Source organism: Artibeus jamaicensis, unplaced genomic scaffold (genome assembly GCF_021234435.1).
Source record: "Artibeus jamaicensis isolate MK-2021 breed Jamaican fruit bat unplaced genomic scaffold, CSHL_Jam_final contig_465, whole genome shotgun sequence".
NCBI classification, from domain to species: domain Eukaryota; kingdom Metazoa; phylum Chordata; class Mammalia; order Chiroptera; family Phyllostomidae; genus Artibeus; species Artibeus jamaicensis.
Window position 1 is genome coordinate 30,449,880 of NW_026521843.1, and position 21,756 is coordinate 30,471,635.

At 40.7% G+C, this 21,756-nt stretch overlaps 1 protein-coding gene across 1 annotated transcript in view; it reads left to right on the top strand.

The window, feature by feature from the left end:
* The window catches only part of PPP1R21 (protein phosphatase 1 regulatory subunit 21), a 61,961-nt gene that overhangs the window by 3,397 nt on the left and 36,808 nt on the right, over nucleotides 1-21,756 (top strand). The window contains exons 2-9 of the mRNA XM_037161229.2: nucleotides 5,707-5,775; nucleotides 10,721-10,867; nucleotides 13,184-13,285; nucleotides 14,674-14,838; nucleotides 15,038-15,096; nucleotides 16,483-16,577; nucleotides 20,231-20,283; nucleotides 21,009-21,158. Of these exons, the coding sequence (XP_037017124.2) occupies nucleotides 5,707-5,775; nucleotides 10,721-10,867; nucleotides 13,184-13,285; nucleotides 14,674-14,838; nucleotides 15,038-15,096; nucleotides 16,483-16,577; nucleotides 20,231-20,283; nucleotides 21,009-21,158 (840 nt within the window). The remainder of the gene's footprint in view (nucleotides 1-5,706; nucleotides 5,776-10,720; nucleotides 10,868-13,183; nucleotides 13,286-14,673; nucleotides 14,839-15,037; nucleotides 15,097-16,482; nucleotides 16,578-20,230; nucleotides 20,284-21,008; nucleotides 21,159-21,756) is intronic.

The window sequence follows — 21,756 nt, forward strand, 5'->3', positions numbered from 1 at the left end:
ACCAACTGAGCCACATTGTCCAGGGCTCTTCTCATTCTTACATAGATCAAATGTCAGCCCCTGTTCCAGGAGGAGCCCATTGCTTGCTTAACATGGTCATGGTCGTGTTTCCTCTTGAGAAGGCAGAAAGTCTGAGGAGCTTGCATTAAGGATACTGAGAGTTTAGTTTAGGTGAAAGATGAACCATGGAGGCTGCAGCAGGTGAAAATTGCTGAGGCAGGCAAGTTGCCAAAACATGAAGTGGAAGTGGAGCGGAAGACCCTGCTGGTTGGGGGCAATTAAGAGGTCATCACTGGAGGCTTTAAAAATTTCCGGTTTAATAGGGTTTGGAGAGGAGAAAGGTGTGTAGAAGCCGATTTTCAGAGGTTCATGAAGTTAATAGATGGAAGCTGCCTCTTTGAGGTGTGAGGGAAAGCTGATCAAGGCCTCGGTTACTATACTGTCAGTGAAGACTCACGGAGCATTTCTTACTTGTCTTCCACGGCCTGCGCTGCTTCTGAGGCTCTAGTATAGTTCATCATGGAGAAGGGCGGCTGAGTGCACTCAGCCCCGGCTCATTTGGTTTCAGCCTGCTTTCGGCAGGGGCTTCTGCATTCTTGCCTGGCACCGTGTTGTGTGTGTAAAGTTTCAAGTTCTAACTGGATCATTGGTTCTCAGAGTGCTGCCCCTGGGTCAGCATCATGGTCTGGAAACAAGTTCTTGGGTCCACCCTGGACTTACTGAAACTAAAACTGGCGGTGAAAGCCAGCAGTCCGTCTTGTAACAAACCTCTCCAGTGATTCGGATGCACATCAGAATTTGAGAACTGCTGCGCAAGGAACGATACCAGTATAGGAGCTTTTGCTCAAAGATAATCTTTTAAAAACTCTTTTTGAGGCAGTAATAACCAATGGGGAAACCAAGCATCAGTTACTTCTCTAACAGTTTGTTTTGCAATTGATGTTTTTCTTAGTTATGAGGGATATTACATATGGGGACGTGTCAGATTTATGCTCTTAATATAGAGCTACTGATACTGGGGAAAGGTCAGTTGTGACTATCTGTGTTTGCTTTCCAGGCAGTGGGGTCTGGAAAGCTGATTAATTGCCCCCTCCTGTAAGAGAAATGAGGTTATTATATTATTTTTTTCATTTTTACACTGATGTGCAGGGTCAATTGCTAAAGCTGAAATGTTGCATGAGAGTGAAGGTGTTCGGTATCTGTGCTGTCCAGCGGGGTAACCACTAGCCATGTGAGGCTGTCGAGCACTTGAAATGTAGCAGCTAGTGCCATTGAAGCACTCAATTTTAGATTTTATTTCATTTCAAATAATTGAAGGAGGGACGTGTTGGGCAGTGCTAGCTCAGCCCTTAGACCAGTGCATCACTGATGTAAATGTCCATGTGACTCATCTGCAGACCTAGTTAAACTGCAGCTTCTGGTTTGGTAGGCCTGGGGTGGGGCCTCAGATTCTGCTCCCGGGGATGCTCGTGCAGCTGTCCATGGACCACACTTTGAAAGCAAGGCTTTAGAAAGACAAGGGTTGTCTTACTCTTCCTCTTTAATTCACTTGACTTACGCATTCAGTGACTGATGGGGCAGCTAGACTGCAGGGGTTGGGGTTGGGGGTTTTGTAACGAACCCTACATGGTAGCAGGAGCCGGAGAAAGGGTTCACTTGAGGGCATGTCTTAGAGGAGAAGGCCTGCCTCAGTGACCAGATAACCTCAGCTAGTAGTACACACACCAGCCAGCCAACTGATACTTTATCCTCTTCCAGGGGGAGGAACCAGTGAGTAGGTAGAAAGACTAAGTGGTACTTTCAGCACTTTGGAATACTGAAAATGTTAGATCTGGAGGGAATTTTAGGGATCCCTGAGGCCAGAGATGCTGTAGCTGGGGTCTGCAGATGCCTCCCGTATCCTGAAGCTACAAGTTGGGGTTTTGGTGAAGCTTAAGAATGGGCTCCAGGTTGCCTGTTGCACACATTGATTTGTAATGAAAAAAGCTGTATATTTAAAGATGGGTTTCACAGAGTAGTAAAACATGTACCGATCTCAAAATGTTCATTGTATGAAAGTAGCTATTGAGAGTAATTCTAACACAAAAGATTGCTGAGGATTAGATGAGAAAATGCATATAGACGATTCCTTTCTCTTTCCCTACACAGTTTGTGATTTAAGGTAGTAAATCCCTAATCTTGGGCCAATTATCCTACCACAGATTGTCAGAGTGGCGTGAGAGAGATCATAGTTGGCTCACCATTACACTCTGAACTTGGAGAAACAGCTTTGTGATAAGCCCCACTGAGGCCAGGCTGTTCCAGATTCATGGAACAGGTCAGGGCATTGGTCATTGGTCAGGGCTTTGAGGATGCGTGGTGCCTTATAGGACCAGGAGGTTCAAATCATTTGGAGAAGGGTCTTAGGGACTGTTACACTAAGAACAGTCTCTTACAAGTATATAATGCATTACATTTAGACACCTTTTGCACACAGTATTTTAAGTTGATTTTCTAAAAATTTATTGAGTGCTTTCTCTATCCATAGCATTGATCTTTCATTGTTGGCAAAAGATACAGGGAATTATGCTGTAGTCTCTACCATGAAAGACAGTTTAGTTGATAGATGGGAGATGAGTAGAGAAATCATAAATTAATCGTAGATCATACATAACTTAATAAATGTAAAATTTACTACTTTAAAAGTAAAATTAAAACTGAACAGTTTAATAAGAGGTGTCTTGTTATTATACTAGTAGGTGCCAAGGGAACTGAGGGTGCAAGCTCACTGTGGACCGTAGGGGGACCACAGGGAGTGGTTAGGAAAAGCTTAGGAAAGAGGTAGGACCAGAGGTAGGAAAAGCTCATCACACACCAGTTGGGGATGTGGCTGGTCAAAAAGAGGAAGGACTGTACTTTCAGAGGAAAGGTAAAGCTAATCCGAAAATTATAAGACCCTGAAAAATGAGGTGTAAAAGGACAAAGAAGAGTTTCGAATTGGGATTCAGAGGTACCGTCCCTCTACTGAATGGAAAGGAAGAGCTTGGTGCACAGCTGCTCAAGGAAGGGTATCAGTATAGGAGCTTTTGCTCAAGGATGATCTTTTAAAAACTCTTTTTGAGGCAGTAATAACCAGTGGGAAAGCCAAGCATCAATTACTTCTCTAACAGTTTGTTTTGCAATTGATGCTTCTCTTCATTATGAGGGATATTACATATGGGAACATGTCAGATTTATGCTGGAACCACACAGTATCTTCTTCTGGAGCGTTTTCCTGTCATAACAGAGACTTCAGATACGTTCACATGCATTGGAGTCTCCATGCTTATCTCGGAGGCATTAGGGACCATTTGGTCATCTTGTATCTACTTCTAAAACAGGAATAATATGCATTTGCCTCCCTACGGTGGTGAATGCTGGTGAGGAGAAATGGGCTGTAAAAGATCAGGCTGATGACAGCAGTGTCAGCATTTGACAAGCTGCTGGTTCGGTGACGTACCAGTGTGCTGTTGAAAGGCAGGAAAATGCCAAGTGCCACAAAGTGTAATTCAAGGGGCAATGGAGTATCCCATGTCACCCTTTTCTACCTACTAAATAATAAGGTATTTTTAGATAAATATTTCTGAAAGCTGCGTTTTCTATTACACAGTTTCACTGAAACTATGTTTGAGTTGTAACTAATTTAGCAAACTATTTTCAAAAGGAAAATCCAAATCATTTTTTAATATAATCAGATTAAATTCCAAACAACAGTAATTTGAAAGGTTTTTTCTTCCTTTTTAACAAAGTAGGCTATTCAGTTTGCTACCGGTAGCTTTTAAATGTGCCTTAGAAATGAAAGTTGAGGTCTCTTTTTTTTTTTTTTAAATTGCTATAGTTTTGGTCCTACAGGAAATTTACAGGTCAGCAAATTTCAAGCTTTATCTGTAGTGTTGGAGCAGTCACTAGGAGCTTCTAAAGACCACTCCTAGAAGACATCATAGATCAAAGTTAGGACAGCGGCGTGAAATGAGACCTAGATACGCAAGTAGCGTTGCTGCCATTTGGTTAGATGGGTTTGAATGTATTGATTGGATTTTGCTACATAGGTAACACATTATCCAAGAGTATGCTGATACTGCTTAAAAAGTAAAATATTACATGACAGAAGTCAACATTAAAGTGTTATTTCTTTTTTTTTTGAACTTTTAGAGCAGAGATCCCCCAACTTTTTCTCTAAAGAGCCTAATAGTAAATATTTTAGGCTTCGGCTGTACAGTTTTTAACTGCTTGTCTCTGTCATTGTAGTTCCCAAGCAACCACAGACAATATGTAACTAATGAGCTGGCCGTGTTCCAGTCAAACTGTTACACAGGTTGCGGGCCAGTTTTGTCCATGGCTCTTAGTTTGCCAATCCCTGTTCTAGAAATTTAATGTCTAAAGTACTTTAAAAAAACCAGGAAATGCTAGGATGGCTAGTTATCTTTCATCTTCCCTTTTAAATTGTAAGCTCTTTGAAGACAGGGGCCACTTTTTACTTCTTTCTCTCCCCCACATAATTTAGGGTATTATGTTACACCAGGCAAGCTATGATAAGTATATCTATTCTCTTTTGTATTCTGTTCTCAAATAAGAGCTCTCTTTCCTTTGTGGAACACTTACTTGATGGTTTAGAAAGTGTTTTCACATATTTTTGATCTGGTTCTCACAGCAACCTCAGAAGAAGGAAGATAGGGTAGGTGTATTACCCATATTATAGACTGTATAACTGAGGCTCAAAAAGGTTAAGCAAATTCCCCAAGTTTATATTGTCTGGTAAAATGGCAGAGCAGGCCCTGACCAGTGACTCACTTGGTTGGGCATCATTCTGCAAGGCAAAGGCTTGCCGGTTCCCTTCCTGGTCAGGGCACGTGCCTGGGTTGCAGTTTGGTCCCAGGCAGGTATGAGCGGCAGCTGATCAATGCGTCTCTCTCACACTGATGTTTCTTTCTCTGTTGATCTCTTCCTCTCTCTCTAAAAATAAATGAAATCTTAAAAATAAAACTGCTGGGGCTCGAATCTCAGCATCGTCTGTAAAATAGAGGGAATATAGTACCTACTTCATAAGTTTGTGAGGTTTAATGAAGTGATAATATGTAAAACACTTAGGACAGTGCTGGTATGTAATGAGCATTAGGATGTTAGCTGCTATTATTATTATTTCTAAATTGAGCCTGCTTCTTAGTTGCTTTCGGTACACTGTCTCAGCTGATGCCTGATAACAGGCTTGCCATTCTCAATGACATTTTCACAACTAATATTAGGCACAGTGTCCCGCTGGGTATGTGGCTGCCTTACACTTTGATTTTCTGTGGAATCGTTACTCCATAATTCGTCCAACTGTATACATTTCGCAGGTGAATGGTGTGCCAGAGCCTCAAGGAAAGTAGTAGTTTTTATTTAGGGAGATGACTCGGTTTCATAGAAGGAACCGTGTGCTAGAAGTTGAGAGAGATGGAATTTAGTCTCAATTTGCCACAAGTTGTGTTTTACGTCATTGGGCAGCTAAGGCACTGTGTATTTGTCTGTAAAATGGCAGAATGATGGCCTTCTGTCCTCCTCTGGGCTAGTGTTTTTGTTCTCATACATATGTGAGAAGATAGTTACCCAGTCGTTATGATTCCCATAAAGTAATGGTAAGTGATTTTCTTGCTATAAGTGATGCTTAAAATTAAAATAAAACTTAATTATCACTTACTCTGTTTTCAGCTTCGGGCTCAGAATCAGGTTCTGAAAAAAGGTGTTGTGGATGAACAAGCAAATTCTGCTGCTTTGAAGGTATGCAACCGGGTGTTTGTATTGTGAGGTTAAGTGAGTGTTTGGTGATGCTTAAAGCAGGGAATTTGGCTCATTTTCTGGGTTAAAATCTCTGATTTTAATCTAATTCACTAGGGATAGTGATGAGTAATACATTTTGTGTGTGTGTTTAACTTTCTTCCTTCAGTATGAATGTTACATGCTTTGATTTTCTTAGCTAAAATTTTTTAAAAAATGTATTATTTGACTTTAATGCATTTATTTAGCTAAATTCATCTGGATCACGAGACAATATTCTGAGTACAAGGTCATATTTATATTTATATCCCCAATATTCAGCCAGAGGGTTGTGTCCTAATAAATGGATTTGAAAGTGTGAATCATTTAATCCAAATTATTATATTATTCAGTTGACCAAAATGTCTGTTTAATTTTTTCTTTTTTTAAAAAAATATATGTTATTGATTATGCCATTACAGTTGTCCCATTTCTCTCCCCTTCATTCCCCTCCACCCTGCACACCCCCTCCCCCACCATTCCCCCCTTTAGTTTATGTCCATGTGTCACAAGTTCTTTAGATTCTATACTTCCCATACTATTCTTGCCCTCCCCTTGTCTATTTTATACCTACCATCTATGCTACTTATTTTCTGTACCTTCTCCTCTTCCCACTCCCCTATTGCTAACCCTCCATGTGATCTCCATTTCTGTGGTTCCACTCCTGTTCTAGCTGTCCTCTAATTTTGCTTTTGTTTTAGGTGTGGGTGTTAATAACTGTGAGTTTGCTGTCCTTTCACTGTTCATATTTTTTATCTTCTTTTTCTTAGATAAGTCCCCTTAACATTTCATATAATAAGGGCTTGGTGATAATGAATTCCTTGAATTTGACCTTATCCGAGAAGCACTTTATCTGCCCTTCCATTCTAAATGAAAGCTTTGCTGGATAGAGCAATCTTGGATGTAGGTCTTTGGATTTCATGACTTGGAATACTTCTCTCCAGCCCCTTCTTGCCTGTAAGGTCTCTTGAGAAATCAGCTGACAGTCTGATGGGAACTCCTTTGTAGGTGACTGTCCCCTTATCTCTTGCTGCTTCTAGGATTCTGTCCTTCATTTTAATCTTGGCTTATGTAATTATGATGTGCCTTGGTGTGTTTCTTCTTGGGTCCAACTTCTTTGGTACTCTTTGAGCTTCCTGGATTTCCTGGAAGTCTATTTTCTTTGCCAGATTGGGGAAGTTCTTCTTTATTATTTGTTCAAATAAGTTTTCCACTTGTTGCTGTTCCTCTTCCCCTTCTGGTACCCCTATAATTCAGATGCTGGAACGTTTAAAGATGTCCTGGAGGTTCCTATGCCTCACTTTTTTTGAATTTTTGTTTTTTCATTGTTTTCTGTTTGGTCGTTTTTTTCTCTCTTCTAGTCCACTTGATTGATTTTAGTTCCAGTTTCCTTCCCATCACTATTGGTTTCCTGTGCATTTTCCTTCATTTCAATTAGTTTAGCCTTCATATGTTCCTCTAATTTGTGACTAAAATCAACCAGTTCTGTGAGCATCCTGATCACCAGTGTTTTGAACCGTGCATCTGATAGGTTGGCTATTTCTTGGTCACTTAGAGTTATTGGCTCTGGGGCTTTGAGCTGTTCTTCTTCTTGAGCCATAGTGTTTTGGTCTGTTCGCACCTGTTATGTATGAGTGGCAGAGCCTTAGGTGTTCACCAGGGCAGGGCAACCCAGTCGCTGGGTTGTGATGCTGTATGTGGGAGCAGGGCCAGAGAGGGGCAGTGGTGTTTGCTCTGCTCTCTCTTGGATCTTGGTCCCCTCTGCTGCTTCCCACAAGCAAATTGGGTCCTTCTGGTGCTGGTTCCCAGGTGTGTGGGCTTGTGCACCCTCCAGGACCCTGTGGGTCTCTCTAACGAACTCTGTGAGCCTAGAAGCTTCTCCCAGCATCTCTACCCAGAAAGTTTTTCCAATTGGTGGTTTTAGGCTTTATTTCCTGGTGCCGGGGCCCTGGTTTATGTGGTCTGTCTCACTGCTTGCTCCTTTGTCTGGTTTATCTGCACGCGAATGTGTGACTGAGATCAGCCAGCAGCCTTGCGCCCTCACTGGGTCTGCCTGTTGCCACCCCACGCCTGGGATCCGCCAACTGCCACCTGTGAGCCTGGGTTGGTCCGGCCGATCTTTCCTGCCCGATCTCGCTCCACCAGCTGCTGACTCTGCCCCTCTTACCAGTCTGGATAAATGGTTCATTGTTGTTGGATTTCCGTACAGTTCAATTTCTTGTGTTTTGGTGGCATTTTTGTTACTAAAACTTTGTTGTCTTTAAACTTGGTTGTGTGAGGAGGCAGTGTTTCCACCTATGCCTCCATCTTGGCCGGAAGTTCTATTTAATTTTTCTATAAAATAAAAAGACACATTCTTCATTTTCACCAGTGACTTTATTGATTTGGTTATTTTGAGTATGTTGGCTATCTCCTGAGTAGTATAATGTTGATTGTTCTCAATTAATGTCTTGATTTGATCACTATCAACTTCAACTGGTCTACCTGACCTTGGAGCCTTGTCCAGCAAGAAATCTCCAGCATGAAATTTAGGAAACTACTTTTGACGAGTTCGATAAGTCACAGCACCTTCTCCATACACTGCACAAATCTTTTTTGTTTGTGTTTCAGTTGTGTTTTTACCTTTCTTGAAATAAAGCATAATGTTGAAAATGTTGCATGTTTTCTTCCATCTTCAGTAATTAAAATGGCTACACAAAAATTTACCAATTTTGGTAAGTTTTTTTTTAATGTATACTGATATGACAGCTGTCACACTATAATGTGTATTGTTTTGAATGAAGTTAAAGACAACTAGGAGCCCAACCATTATGGAAAAAAACAAATGAACTTTTTGGCCAATCCAGTATTTATAGTATTACACCTAAAAACCTACTGTAATTTTGCCCACCCTTGTATATTGCCTACCTCATTCTTCGGCTTTCTTCCTTATTCCTTCTTTAGACCAAAGGGATTAGGATTCCCTTTACCCTTATCTCTTTCGGAAGTAGCCTCTAACCAGTGCCATAGTTTCATTCAGTTAACTGACACCCAGAAGTGTGTCTTTTTACTTGGCCAGTGTTGGACTCTACACTAGAGAAATGTGTCTTTTGAGAGTGCGCTCTCCTCGGGTGTTATTCCACAGGCTCAGGGATGGGATGGGTCAGGATGCCTTACCCGTGCTTCCAAAGCTGTCTGTGCCCAAGACAAGGTGATGAAAAATAAGCTTTATAGTCAGGAGTTGTTAGTCAAGTCATTATTATGCCTAAGTCATGGAAGAAATGATCACTATCTCACCTAATGACATTTAAAACCTATTACTGGGGAATGTATCTCCTACCTTGTTTTCGTAGCCCACTCCTGGTTTGACACCCTCCTGTTGCTGGTCGTGTTTGATTAGCTCTGTGGTAGTGGCGATGGTGGTGACAGTGCTGATGTTGACAGCAGGTTCTATTTACTGAGCACTCACAGTGTGTTGGGCGTTTTGCTAAATACATTATATCCACAATCTCAGTCTTCATAGTAACTGTGTGAGGGTGATAATATTATTATTATCCCCATTGCACAAACTGGGATTTACAGAGAGGTTGGGAAAGATGTCATCCAAAATTAATGATTAGTTAATAGAGTTGGAGCATCAGTCATCTAGTGATTAACTAATTATAAGGATGTAAAGAAATTACTTTTGTTTTACTGTTCATTGCAGTGGTCATTATAATTACAGTTCAGAACGACAGTTACTCAATAGGAATGCTGGCATGTCTTCTGTCATAGTAGGCTTTTGATTGTGTTGGGTTTGCCTCTTCAATGAGTTGTGGATACAATAAGCATTCATTGATTTAATTTTTTTAATTTGAAGTGTGATAATTTGGACATGGAGTAGAACTAAGTTTACCACTGAACTTCAAGTAAAAATTGAGGGCTATTAAACAAAACAATAGAAAGAACAATGTTTTTCTTCTTACTGGAAACATCACTCTGGCTCTGCTCTCAACATAAAAATGTCAGTAGATTGCAGACATCAGCCTGTGGTTTTTAGTTTGCTGTTTCAATCCATTTCAATCACCTGTTCATTAAAACTAGACCTCTTCTTAGCTTACAAGTGGTTTTAAAGTGAAAGTAATAAAAGTACAGTTCTGTAAATATACAGTACCCTATGACCATCTGTGTTTGATTAACAGTGAACACAAAGTTGTCAGAACATCATAAGTGAAATGTAGTTAGAATAATATTTTTAACAATAGAGTGAAACTAAATGTTTCTCTAATTTTCTATTTTCTTATCCCATGGTATAAAGAATACAGAATGGCCAGCAGAAGTTAGGGTGTTTGGGTTTTAGATTTTGTTTCTATTTTCACTTAACTTTAAAGGGAATCAATATAGAACAGTAGTTGAAAATATTCTTATGTTAGGATAACAATGATTTTTATCTCTGACAAATTAGAGTACAGTAGTTTAAAATTAAGCGTATTGAAAAGATTTCATTTGACTGACTTAAATTCGGGGAGGATTTATAGAAAAAAATTGAGTACGAATATAGTTCTGGCTGTTCTTGCTTACTGAAGGGTGTCATCAGTTGAGTCTGGGATTCCCTTTAAAAATTCAGGTTCATAACTTTGTAGCCTCAGGCCTTGCGTCCCCTTACTGCCAGACACACGTATAACAACTTTATATAACAATGGGTTATTGTGGATATTTTACTTTAAGTTGATGACTATCTTGTTTCTTGTGTATATATACTCTTTATTTTTAAATTTACTTGGTTTGACAAAACAGCTAAAAACATAGGAACCAGAATAGTAAACATGCAATTTGAATTTCCTAAAGCAAGAGGTTTTGATTGTATTTTGGTGAAATAAGAACAATTTTTTTTCATTTTTAAACCTTTAGGCTAAATTATAAAAAATAGTTTGTTTTCACTTTGATGTAGGAACAACTGAAAATGAAGGATCAATCACTGAGAAAACTACAGCAGGAAATGGACAGTTTGACATTTCGAAATCTGCAGCTTGCCAAGAGGGTAGAACTACTTCAAGACGAACTGGCTGTAAGTGAACCCCGAGGCAAGAAGAACAAGGTAGGTCAAACAGAAGCAAGGGAGTGTAACCTTGTTAGGTAGAGACATCTGTGGGCCATCCTTCCTGTAACAGAAGATTCTCTAATTCTCTAATGTTTCATTACTACACCTGGGTATTGGGTCAAGAAAACAGATATTTACTGTTCATGTGTTCTAGGTATTAGAGGCATTTTCATATGAACATGAATTTAAAAGAATTTATTAAGAGCAGACATGCACGTACTTGATTTAGTGGCTGAGAAAAGTGAAAGGAATATCTCATATTGGTCAAAACTGTTGCTATCTTTCAGTTATACCAAGTTGCCATTAACTGAAGGTAGGGCAAATAAAAAGAGAAATCGTAAAAGTGTGAAAGTAGCAGCTACATACCTTAGGCTAGTAAATTTGCTGTAGATATTTTTCCTTTCCTTTTTTTTTCAAGGTTTTATTTATTTATTTTTAGGGAGAGGGGAAGGGAGGGAACAAAAGAGGGAGAGAAACATTCAGAGTGTGAGAGAAACATCTATTGGTTTCTTCATACACACTCCCAACCAAGAACCTGGCTCGCAACCCAGGCATGTGACCTGACCAGGAATCAACCAGCGACCTTTTGGATCGTGGGACGGTGCTCCAGCCCACTGAGCCACATCAAACAGAGCTAGGTTTTTTTTCTTAGTATTTATTCTTAGGCCAGCTTGGTATTCTTGTCCCAAGATGGAAAAATAAACTTTTCCCCTTATGGTTAATGTAGTGAGGCAAGACGCTTACTGCTCTGCTATGCATGATCTGGTACTTTGAGAAGTTGCATTTTTTTAAGGGTAAGAGCTAGTGACTGAATCTTTTAAGTCTATATGTGTATATAGAACAGCCCCCCCAGATGTGCAGACATGAGGCAGTCATAGTAGACTCGTGGGGAGGGAAGAGGAAGACCCACAGTAACTGTAGCAGCACAGTGTCGAGGGGAGAGTGCAGGCTTTGGAGGGAAGCGCAGGATTGGATTGCTTGTCATTTATAGTTCTATGACTTCAGGCAGATTTTTAAGCCTTGCAACTTCAGTTTATCCATCAGCTAAATAGGAACAATACTCTTTCGGTGATCATGGGGTTACATAAAAGTGCCTGGGACTCTGTTTACCATACAGTGGACAATCCACATGATTCTGTGCTAGTACCTTTCCATATGCATTTCCCCTACATGGAAGCATTCTTGAGAGTGGTGATTTTCAAATGGGAACAGAGTTGGCAAAACAGGTATGTATTCGAATCACTTGGGAAACTGTCAAAATATACATGCTCTGGAAATTCGAAAGACCCTTGGGGAAGGAATAGCCATCTGTGCTTGAAACGTGCTGCACAGGTTAGTGAGACCCTCACAGGGCTGTTTTAGCAGAGGTTCGGGTGTAACACTCCTGAAATCTTGTTAATTAAAGCTCTCCAAACTTGGAAGCACTGAGGACACAGAGTATGTAATTTAGCAGTTCCCTGTGTACTTCTTGTATCCCAAATAGGATGGATATTTAATATATTTTTTAATATAGCTACTGTGTTTCACAGTTTTCTAATCATTGGTTTATCAGTAAGTGATCAGTAAGTGACTTCTTCATTTGAAGTGAGGAGTGAAGGCACAAGAAAGGCAGAGAAGGGTGGTGACTGATGTCTGAACACAGTTTTATTGTTAGGTTGTCAATTGAATAGCCTCAGTTCTTGTATTCCATGAAAACAAATGTTCATTACTAGCTCTTCTAAATGGCACTATTGTTCTATGTAGAAAAGTTGATATTGGTTAAAAAAAACAAGCAAGAGAAAGGTATTTTTCATAATCTTTGAGCTCTTTTTTCTTCTGTTTATAACAGCTTTATTTTATTTTTTTAATTAGAAATTTATGTGAACTTTTGTATCTTATCTTTGTGAATGCTAAGTAATTTATCTTAGAGGAGTTTAACAATTCAGACTCATGGAATTGGTAAAACCATCATTTCTCAAACCCCCAAATTAAATTGAAATGATATTTATTAGCATATTTATTTTTATATGATTAGCTTTTGGGGTCTTCTCTATCTTCCAATAAAATACTCCTGAATTCATCTGCAAAGAATAGCAAGCCTTATCTGTTTTTCTCTCTCTCTTTTTTTAAGCTTTCCTGCCCATTGCAATACTTGCAGTTCCAACTTGTCACATAGGAAGGTTAAATGATGGACTGTATACCTTTTGCAGGATTGTGTGAGAATGATGAACACATAGAAGAGACAAGCTACTAAGGTGATAGAGAATCTGTGTACCTTAGGATGTTTCTCTAAAGGATGAAAGTTATGTGGACATAACTTATTCTTTCCATCAGAAAAGTGGAGACTCTTCTTCTCAGTTGAGTCAAGAGCAGAAGAGTGTCTTTGATGAAGATCTGCAGAAGAAGATAGAAGAGAATGAACGGTTGCACATACAAGTGAGAAGATCTTTCTGTTTTTCCATATGAATTTAAAAATGGGTCATATGGTCTGGAATGTCGAAAAATCAATGCAGGATAGAGAGTTCTGTGTATGTGTGGGTGTTTTAATATTTCCTGTGGTTGCTAGGTATTATGTCATGTCATTCATTTCTTAAATCTCATTCTTGTCTTAATATGGACATGCGAAGTACACATTTGTTTGGAGGGCAGTAGAGTAACTTTATAACTTAATACAGAAATACTGAGCACTGTTTTATTTAGGAAATGATTCATTAGATCAATTAGATGGGAGCTTATGAATAAGTAGTGTTTGCCTTTTAATTTATTACTGTTTATCTGGTAATCTGTAATGACTTTTAGGGTACAAATCATGTTGGTTTTGTGTGTCCAGGCCCAGAACTGGGTTGCACTCATGGCAGGCCCCCAAGTGTTTATGGAACGTTGAATAATCATTGTTCACCTCCAGTCAGCATGTTGTAACAGTCATAGCGTAGTGTATCCAACTATACTTTATGATTTTAAAAAATATTTTATTTATTTATTTATTTATTTATTTATTTTTAGAGAGAGGAGAAGGGATGGAGGCAGAGAGGAAGAGAAACATCCGTGTGTGGTTGCCGCTTGCATGTCCTCTGCTTGGGACCTGGCCTGCAATCCAGGCATGTGCCCTGAATGGGAATTGAACCAGTGACCTTTTGGTTCGCAGGCTGGCACTCAATCCACTGAGCCATACCAGCCAGGGCTGCTTTCTGATTTTTATTGTGTGTGAGAAATGGTGACAGAGTTAAACAGTAGAAAGTAAATATCCATTAATTCTCAGTCTTTAACAGTGTTACAAAAGTGAACTTTTGACTTTAGTGCATTTTGTGTTAAGTATTCATAATTATTAATTAGTACTGGATTCTCATTATGAAAAGAGCTTTACCTGTTTGGGAAATAATGTCTATTTGCATTGTGATTATTTAATTATGGAGGTAACCCAATAGAAAAGCTGTACACTCGGCAGTTTGAAGTATCTGTGTGCCAGAAATTGACACAGAAATTTGAGAGACTGAGAGGAAGGGGGCATGGCCTTTGGAGTAGATCCCCTGTGCCCCAGTCTCATCCCTACCACATGTCCGCCGTGAGACATCTGGCAGGTCACAGCGCCCCTCTGAGCCCCCCCCCCCCCCCCCCCGTTTGCCCGCCTGTAAAGGAGGGCTGACGAGCACTGCCTCCGACGACTTACCGGGAGGAGTCAGCGAGGTTGTGCCTGCACTGGTTCAGCAGGGTGAGCACGTGGAGCCGTACGGAAGTTGCTCAATAAGCAGTCGTTGCTGTTGTTTTCCTCTTCGTTTGTACGTATTAGGATATTAGGAGAAGAGGAAATGATCTATTCTTTTCAGTTTTTTGAAGCCGACGAGCAGCACAAGCATGTGGAAGCAGAGCTGAGGAGTCGGCTGGCCACTCTGGAGACAGAGGCAGCCCAGCACCAAGCCGTGGTTGATGGTCTGACGCGGAAGTACATGGAAACCATCGAGAAACTGCAGAATGACAAGGCCAAACTGGAAGTAAGCCCGAACTTAAAATGAGAGAAACTCATTTTAAGATTAACTATTAAGAAAGAGTCAAGGCTATTGTACGTTGTTTATGTACATTATAGAACATAAAGTTAGTCATTTAAGGTGAGACTGCTGCCTGCAGTGTCTCCTAGGTGTGCTCTCATCTCCTGGCTGAGCCATCTGCTTCTCTCTGTCTTCTAAAATCCAGGTAGTATCCCAGGCTCTAGAAAAGGAGGCCAAGGAATGTCGGCTTCGAACAGAAGAATGGTACGTGAAAACGCGAATTCCAAAGGGCCCCGAAGTAAGAATCAGAAGACCTGAGTTTTGGTTTAGCAGCTCCTGTCACGATTGAAGTGAAATGGGAGTAGGTCCTTTTCAGTTCTGTTATCTCTGGGGCCTTCTGTAGAGTCACAGTGCAACAGTCCTCAGCTGCAGATGGTTCGGGTCATGGCAGATAGCGTCCTGGGGGTCCTTGACTAAGGACTAGACACCTTCTGTTTCACACTACAGTAAAGAGAGAGCCTTTTGGTAGTCCCGGGCAGGAGAGCTGACTAGTAATCACTATGGCAAATTTTTAATAGTCCACTTAAATTTTTATTTATTTATTTATTTTTAGAGAGAGGAGAGGGAAGAGAAATGATGTGCGAGAGAATGGATCAGCTGCCTCTCACATGCCCCCAACCGGGGACCTGGCTCGCAGCCCAGTCATGTGCCCCAGCTGTAAATTGAACCAGCAACCTTCTGGTCCATAGGCGAGCACTCAATCCACTGATCCACACTAGTCAGGACTAGTAGTCCATTTCAAATAAAATAGAGGTTATATGATCTAATTTGGAAATATCTAAATCTTATTATATATTGATGGGTAATAAAAGCATTCTCCAATACTTATTTGATAAATGACTTAATACTTTAGGTTTTAATAGAATCAGTCAAGTGAGTTTCTTCAATAGTTACTATGGTAGAGTTACATGCTTGGTTTTAGATGTATGCCTCATAATTGAATCAAAATGAGAAAGTCAATCAGATTTTTGAGCCAAAGGAAAAAAATATAGAATACCTGAAAAAAGAATTTAATACTGCTCTGGTTGGTGTAGCTCAGTAGATTGAGCATGGGCCTGCAAACCAAAGGGTTGCTGGTTCGATTCCCAATATAGGGCACATGTCTGGGTTGCGGGCCAGGCGCCCAGTAGGAGACAAGTGAGAAGCAACCACACATTGATGTTTCTCTCCCTCTCTTTCTCCCTCCCTTCCCCGCTCTCTAAAAATAAATAAATAAAATATTTTTTTAAAAAAAGAATTTAACCCTCATACTTGAACAAACATTTATGTGTCATAAAGAGAAAATGTGTGATGTGGAAATGACTCTGAGGTTACTTTTCACTTAGGGAAATCAACTTAAAATTTTAGAAGATACTGAGACTATGATAAATTCTTCTAAACTTCAACATTATTAGATAGAAGTCCCAGGGGCTTTAGAATCAAGGCTCGGTATTTTTCTTATCTTACCTTTTAATAATTCTGTACCACCAAGAGTGTCCCATGCGTCAGGCACAACTCTCTGAAAACCTGACACCAGCCATTGAAGTAACAAACAGATGAGGATCTACTTTCTGATTGGTGATAATGTGCTTTTGTGTTTGTTTCTTTCAGTCAGTTACAGTTAAAGAATCTTCATGAAGATTTGTCAGATAGATTAGAGGAATCCTTATCAGTCATCAATGAAAAAGTACCTTTTAATGATACAAGTAGGTATTATTTACACTTTTCGTTATTTGTAGATTTGAACCTCTCTGTGGTAGCCAACTAATTAAAATTATTTACTTCTTATCTATCGGCACAAAACTTCATTGGTCCAGCAGAAGGGTGCTTTTTCTGCTTTTGACCAGGTTTGGCCCTTATATGTCATAGGAAAATTTATTTTATTTATTTTTAAATTTTTGTTCATTTTTTTTCTTCTTCGTAGGGAGATTTTAAATTGTCATATAACTACTCCAAAGCTAGCCTTTTTGGAAAAAGCTCAAATACACATTTTAAAATTGTAGTTAGTACATCCCAAGGTAAAAACCAGCCTACACATAAAGTACCCAAAACTTTGTACAAGAAAAGTTGTTGTTCATGATGGAGAGGGTTGGGGTAGGAGGTAGATTTCTTAGCCTGGGACCTCCTGGTCCTTGGACAAACCCAGCAGTCGTTAGGGAGCTGGTTCGGGTTCAGTCCTGCTTCCTGTTCCGTTTGGGAATGGTCTGGTAGTTTATGCAGCCAAGAGCAACAAAAAGGACTTCAAAACAAATTCAACTTACGTGTATAATAGGTGCTGATTTTTTAACCTTTAGACAAGAATGGATTCAGAACCTTGAACACAAAGTAAATGTTTAATTGTTTGGGTTTTGAAACTTACATTAAAAAAATTACACATTTCCCTTTTTATAATCATATGATTGAACTCAGTTTTTTTTTTACTTCCTCTAAATATTTCTAAGGGAAGATGGAAAAAAAGAGGAAGGAAAAGACACCAAAGAAAAACAGCAGTTTGATCTAACACTATAATCAGCATTATGTCATTACTGCATCAAAAACCTAAATTCCTCTGGAAACAGCACCTGTTTCCAGTTTCTACATTAATGTGAATAGCAGGAGCGTACTTTGATACTTAAGACTTGAAACCTTGGCATTTCGTTTTTCCTTTTATTTTTGTATCAGTTAGTCATCAGGTTCTAATAATTTCCTTCTGAATCTCTTTTGTGTTTATCATTTCTTTGCCAGTACTAGTTGTCACCCTGCTTTAGATCATTATGTCATTGTGGGTTATTTCTTTCAGCTCTGAAGTATTTAGAGATCATTTGCTCAATGTCCCGAAGGGTAGGGAGCATAGGGGCTGCAGAGATTTATAATATAAAAATTTCTACCATCAGAGAATTTATAGTTCAATAGGGGAGAGATAATAAACATTCCAGAGAGAACCTCCTGAGGAGTCAGAGGGAAGGGCAGATTACTGCTGGTGGGGTTGTTCGGAGAAGCCTTTTGGAAGAAGTGTGCTTTGAGCTGGGACTGGCTATGCAGGTAGGTTTTATTGTGCAGCGATGAGGGAGAATGAGCCAGGGAAGTGCGTGACGTGTGGTGCAAAGGACAAAAGGTGCTGTTATGGCCTGTTGAGCAATAGTTAGTGAAGTAAAGAGGGCAATGACAGATAAGTGCTGGAAGGGTGGGTGGGACCGGACCCAGAGTTGTGGGTAGAGAGGAATTACGACTTAATTGGCAAGGTAATGGGATTGTTGAAAACATTTTTGATGCAGGGAATATCATGGTGAGGTCTGGCAAGAGTGTGGACCACCCTGGAATGGGGAAAGGGGCCCAGGCTATTGTGATGACAGTCCTGGTGTGCAGTCATGGAGGCTTGAGCCTGAGTTGTCAGGGAGGGGTAAGGAGGCCCAAGAGAGGGAGGAGGCAGCGTGGTGGAAAGGTGTGGTGCAGTTGATAGAAATAAAAAAGCAGACGAGGAACAGGTTTGTGGGGAAGATGATAAAGTTAACTTTGTTTAATGTTCAGACAGAGATTGTTCTATATCTATTACCTATTGGTGTGTGTATTTATAAATAAAAGCCTAGACCTCTGGAGAGCAAATGATGTTGACCTTCTTGGGATGGATGAGCCTGCCACCCCTATTGGGAATGGTGGGAATGAGGGGCATGAAGTGTAGAGACCCGTGCAGTGTCCTTGGAGAGTTTTCCATTACAGTGATCAGGAGGGGGAGGGGCTGAGGTGAAGAGGAGCTGGGGAAAAGGGGTGAAAGCAGAGGAGGGAGTGCGCCACCTGGCGGTGCTGGCAAGTTCTGTACATTGCTATGGAGAGGTCAGGGAGGGTAGTGACAGTGACGGCAGCGGGTTTGGGGGCTTTGAGAGAAGGGCTCCCGTGCAGGAAACCCCAGATTGCTCCCACAAGAGTCAGAGGGCATGGATGCCGAGGAAACAGGCAGAGACAGGCTGTTTGGGGGCAGCGGCAATGAAGGAGATAGGAAAGGAGGAGAGTTTACTAACTCTAGCAGAGGGAAGGGAATGTTGTGTGTGCAGGGGATGGGCAAGGGCAGGGAATAAAGAATGACGTAAGGGGAAGAAGTCATAGTGAATAAAGAGTCAAACAAGCTGCAACAAGTGTTGTTTTTTTTGGAATGAGGTCATTTTGAAGATGTAAGAAGGAGGAGGTGACTGATGGACTAGACCCAGAGGGACCTATTGCTGGGGGCCAGGAGGAAGGTTAACTGAGGAATCAATTTGTGAAGCCATAGACTGAGGTGGCAGGTGAGGACTGTAAGAACCCCTTGTGCTTTGGCTCTGGTCCTCTTGGCATCATAGCAGGAGGCCAAGCCATCCATGAGGCAGGGGAAGAGAGGAGGGATGGTATTAGGGGCTTAGAGTGGAAAAGATTTGGAGTAGAAATCATGGGAAATACAATTTCAGGGACCCAGCCATGAAGTCATGGATTGTTCGGTATCATTGAAGCCCTCCTTAAGTTAGTTAGACTATATCATTGTAGTCCCTGATCTGGTTCTGAGTTAGCAAGAACATTGTTGAAAATGATGGACCAGGCTGGGAAGGAAAACAAGCAACTCTCTGAAAGGATGTGACAGGAAAGTAGAGACTGTGGTCGTGGATGGGAGACCAAGCTGACTGAACAGAAATGGGGACATAAGAGAGAATTGGATGTGAATGGTATAAGGACTTTCTGAGTTGGATTTTGGCACTGGGTCATTCTGACGGAGGAAACAAGCAGAGGAGGGAAGGTTTGAGTGGCCGAAATGTTGTGCAGAGGTTCAGGGAGATGAAGGTCATTAAAATGTGGGGGTCCAAGAAGTATGAGGCCAGGTGTTGGGAAGCTGTCAGAGGTCGAGGACAGACCCTAGGGTAGAGAGGAGCACTGTGAGAAAGGTGGGAAAACTGGCCCAGAAAACTTAGGGTTGAGTCATTGGGATCAGTCGTAGCACGGTGATAGATTTTCAAGTATTACGGTTTCGGGAAAACTGTGGTGTTTTGGAAGATTAGTGTGGCAGCCGGGTGCAGGGAATTTTAGAATGACTGAGGATAACATGAACACCGTGAGCCTTTCCAAGTGATCCTCATAGGTCCCAAAGCAGTTTTTCAAAGGATTTCTTAGAAACAGGAACAGGGTGTTTTTAAATATTTTATGTATTTTTTATCCTAAAGGTAAAAATAATATTAAAAGTATTACTTTATCTGAGAATCAGCTAAGTATAAATTCCATTATTCTCCTAGACTGTGACTTTGGTTATTTTAAATTCTTATGTAAAGCTGATTTTGCTGCAAATCATTTATTATTTTGCAGTTAAACTGCTTTTCTATAAATGTAAAATGAGAGATTTAATGTACTTTTTTTTTTTTTGTAGAATATAGTCAGTATAATGCTCTGAATGTTCCACTCCACAATAGGAGACATCAGGTAAAGATGAAATACATGTTTTTCTTTTCAGCGACATACATGTCATGGTTTTCAGAAACAAGGATTGCTGATTTGGGCCTCTGTTTAGTGCACTAAACCACTGAGCCATCGTATTTAACTTATGCTTTACTTCCTCACTCATTAAAAAAATTTTTTCATTTATTGATTTTAGAGAGAGGGGGGAAGGGAGCAGGGGTGGGGTGGGGGGAAACATCAGCTGTTGTTCCGTTCACTCATGCATTCACTGGTTGACTCTTGAATGTGCCCTGACCGGGGACCAAATGCGAGACCTTGTGCATTGGGACGGTGCTCCAACCACCTGAACTGCCTGGCCAGGGCTGTTCTGTGTTTTTACAAAAATTCTGTAATTTGCTGTTTATTGGACTTATACCAGATGTAGGTTTTTGCCATCTCTCTTGTCTGATAACGTTAGAGCTGAACTGTGGGATGCGCTCATTTCCTGAGCCATACCTTTCTTCTGGGTTCGTGGACCTCGCAACTAAATGGTCTAGGTTAAGTGGGGGAGGTGTGTTTGCCAAAACTGGTGGCTTTCTACTATAATTTACTTAGATGGGGATATTAAAATCCAAGTAGGAGTGAATAAGGTTAAATTAATGAATAATTATACTAGAATTCAAATGTTATTTCCGAAAGCAGGCTTAATAAAGTAGTTTGAGAATGAGACTTTGATAGTTGACTTTAACTATGTATTTTTCATTTTAAAGCTGAAGATGCGGGACATAGCTGGGCAGGCCCTGGCTTTTGTTCAAGATCTTGTGACGGCTCTCCTGAACTTCCACACCTATACAGAACAGAGGATTCAGATTTTTCCTGTTGATTCTGCCATTGACACTATATCTCCATTGAATCAGAGGGTAAATGTAACTCAAGATGCCTTTTGTCTGCCCTAAACAAGTAGGGCAGCCAAGTACATCAGCCAAGTACAGTGGAAGGCATGAGAAAAAACTGTAAGTTTTTTCGGCTGTGCATCAGCCAAGTACAGTGGATGGCATGTAAGTCAGAGTCTTTACCCTCAAGATAAAATACGGCAAACATGGAGATTCTTAAGAAGTCAAATCCTAGGGGAGTTGTCAAAAGACCTCAGTGTGTGAGGAGTGGTTATGGCCCATAAGCAATATGAAGTCATTAAAGGGAAGAAAGTGCTGTCAGGGGTGGTGTCTGGGAAAGAGTTTGTGGTGATTTGAATGTGCTTTGGAAAATGAGCATGAGTTGAACAGGAGGAGAAAAGTGGGTTACGTGTTCTTCCCTCTGGAAAAGGGAAGGACGTGAGCAAATCACGGAGCAGGAGAGCATAGGGAGTGTGCGTGTCTTCACATGCCATCACGTTTGCCATCTTGTGTTGGTCAGTTAGACCAACCCTGAGGCAGGACGTGAGGGTGCGGCACAAAGCCAGGACTAGCAGGAGGCAGAGACCATCAGGACCCTCTGGGAGGCGGTCCCCACAGGGAGGAA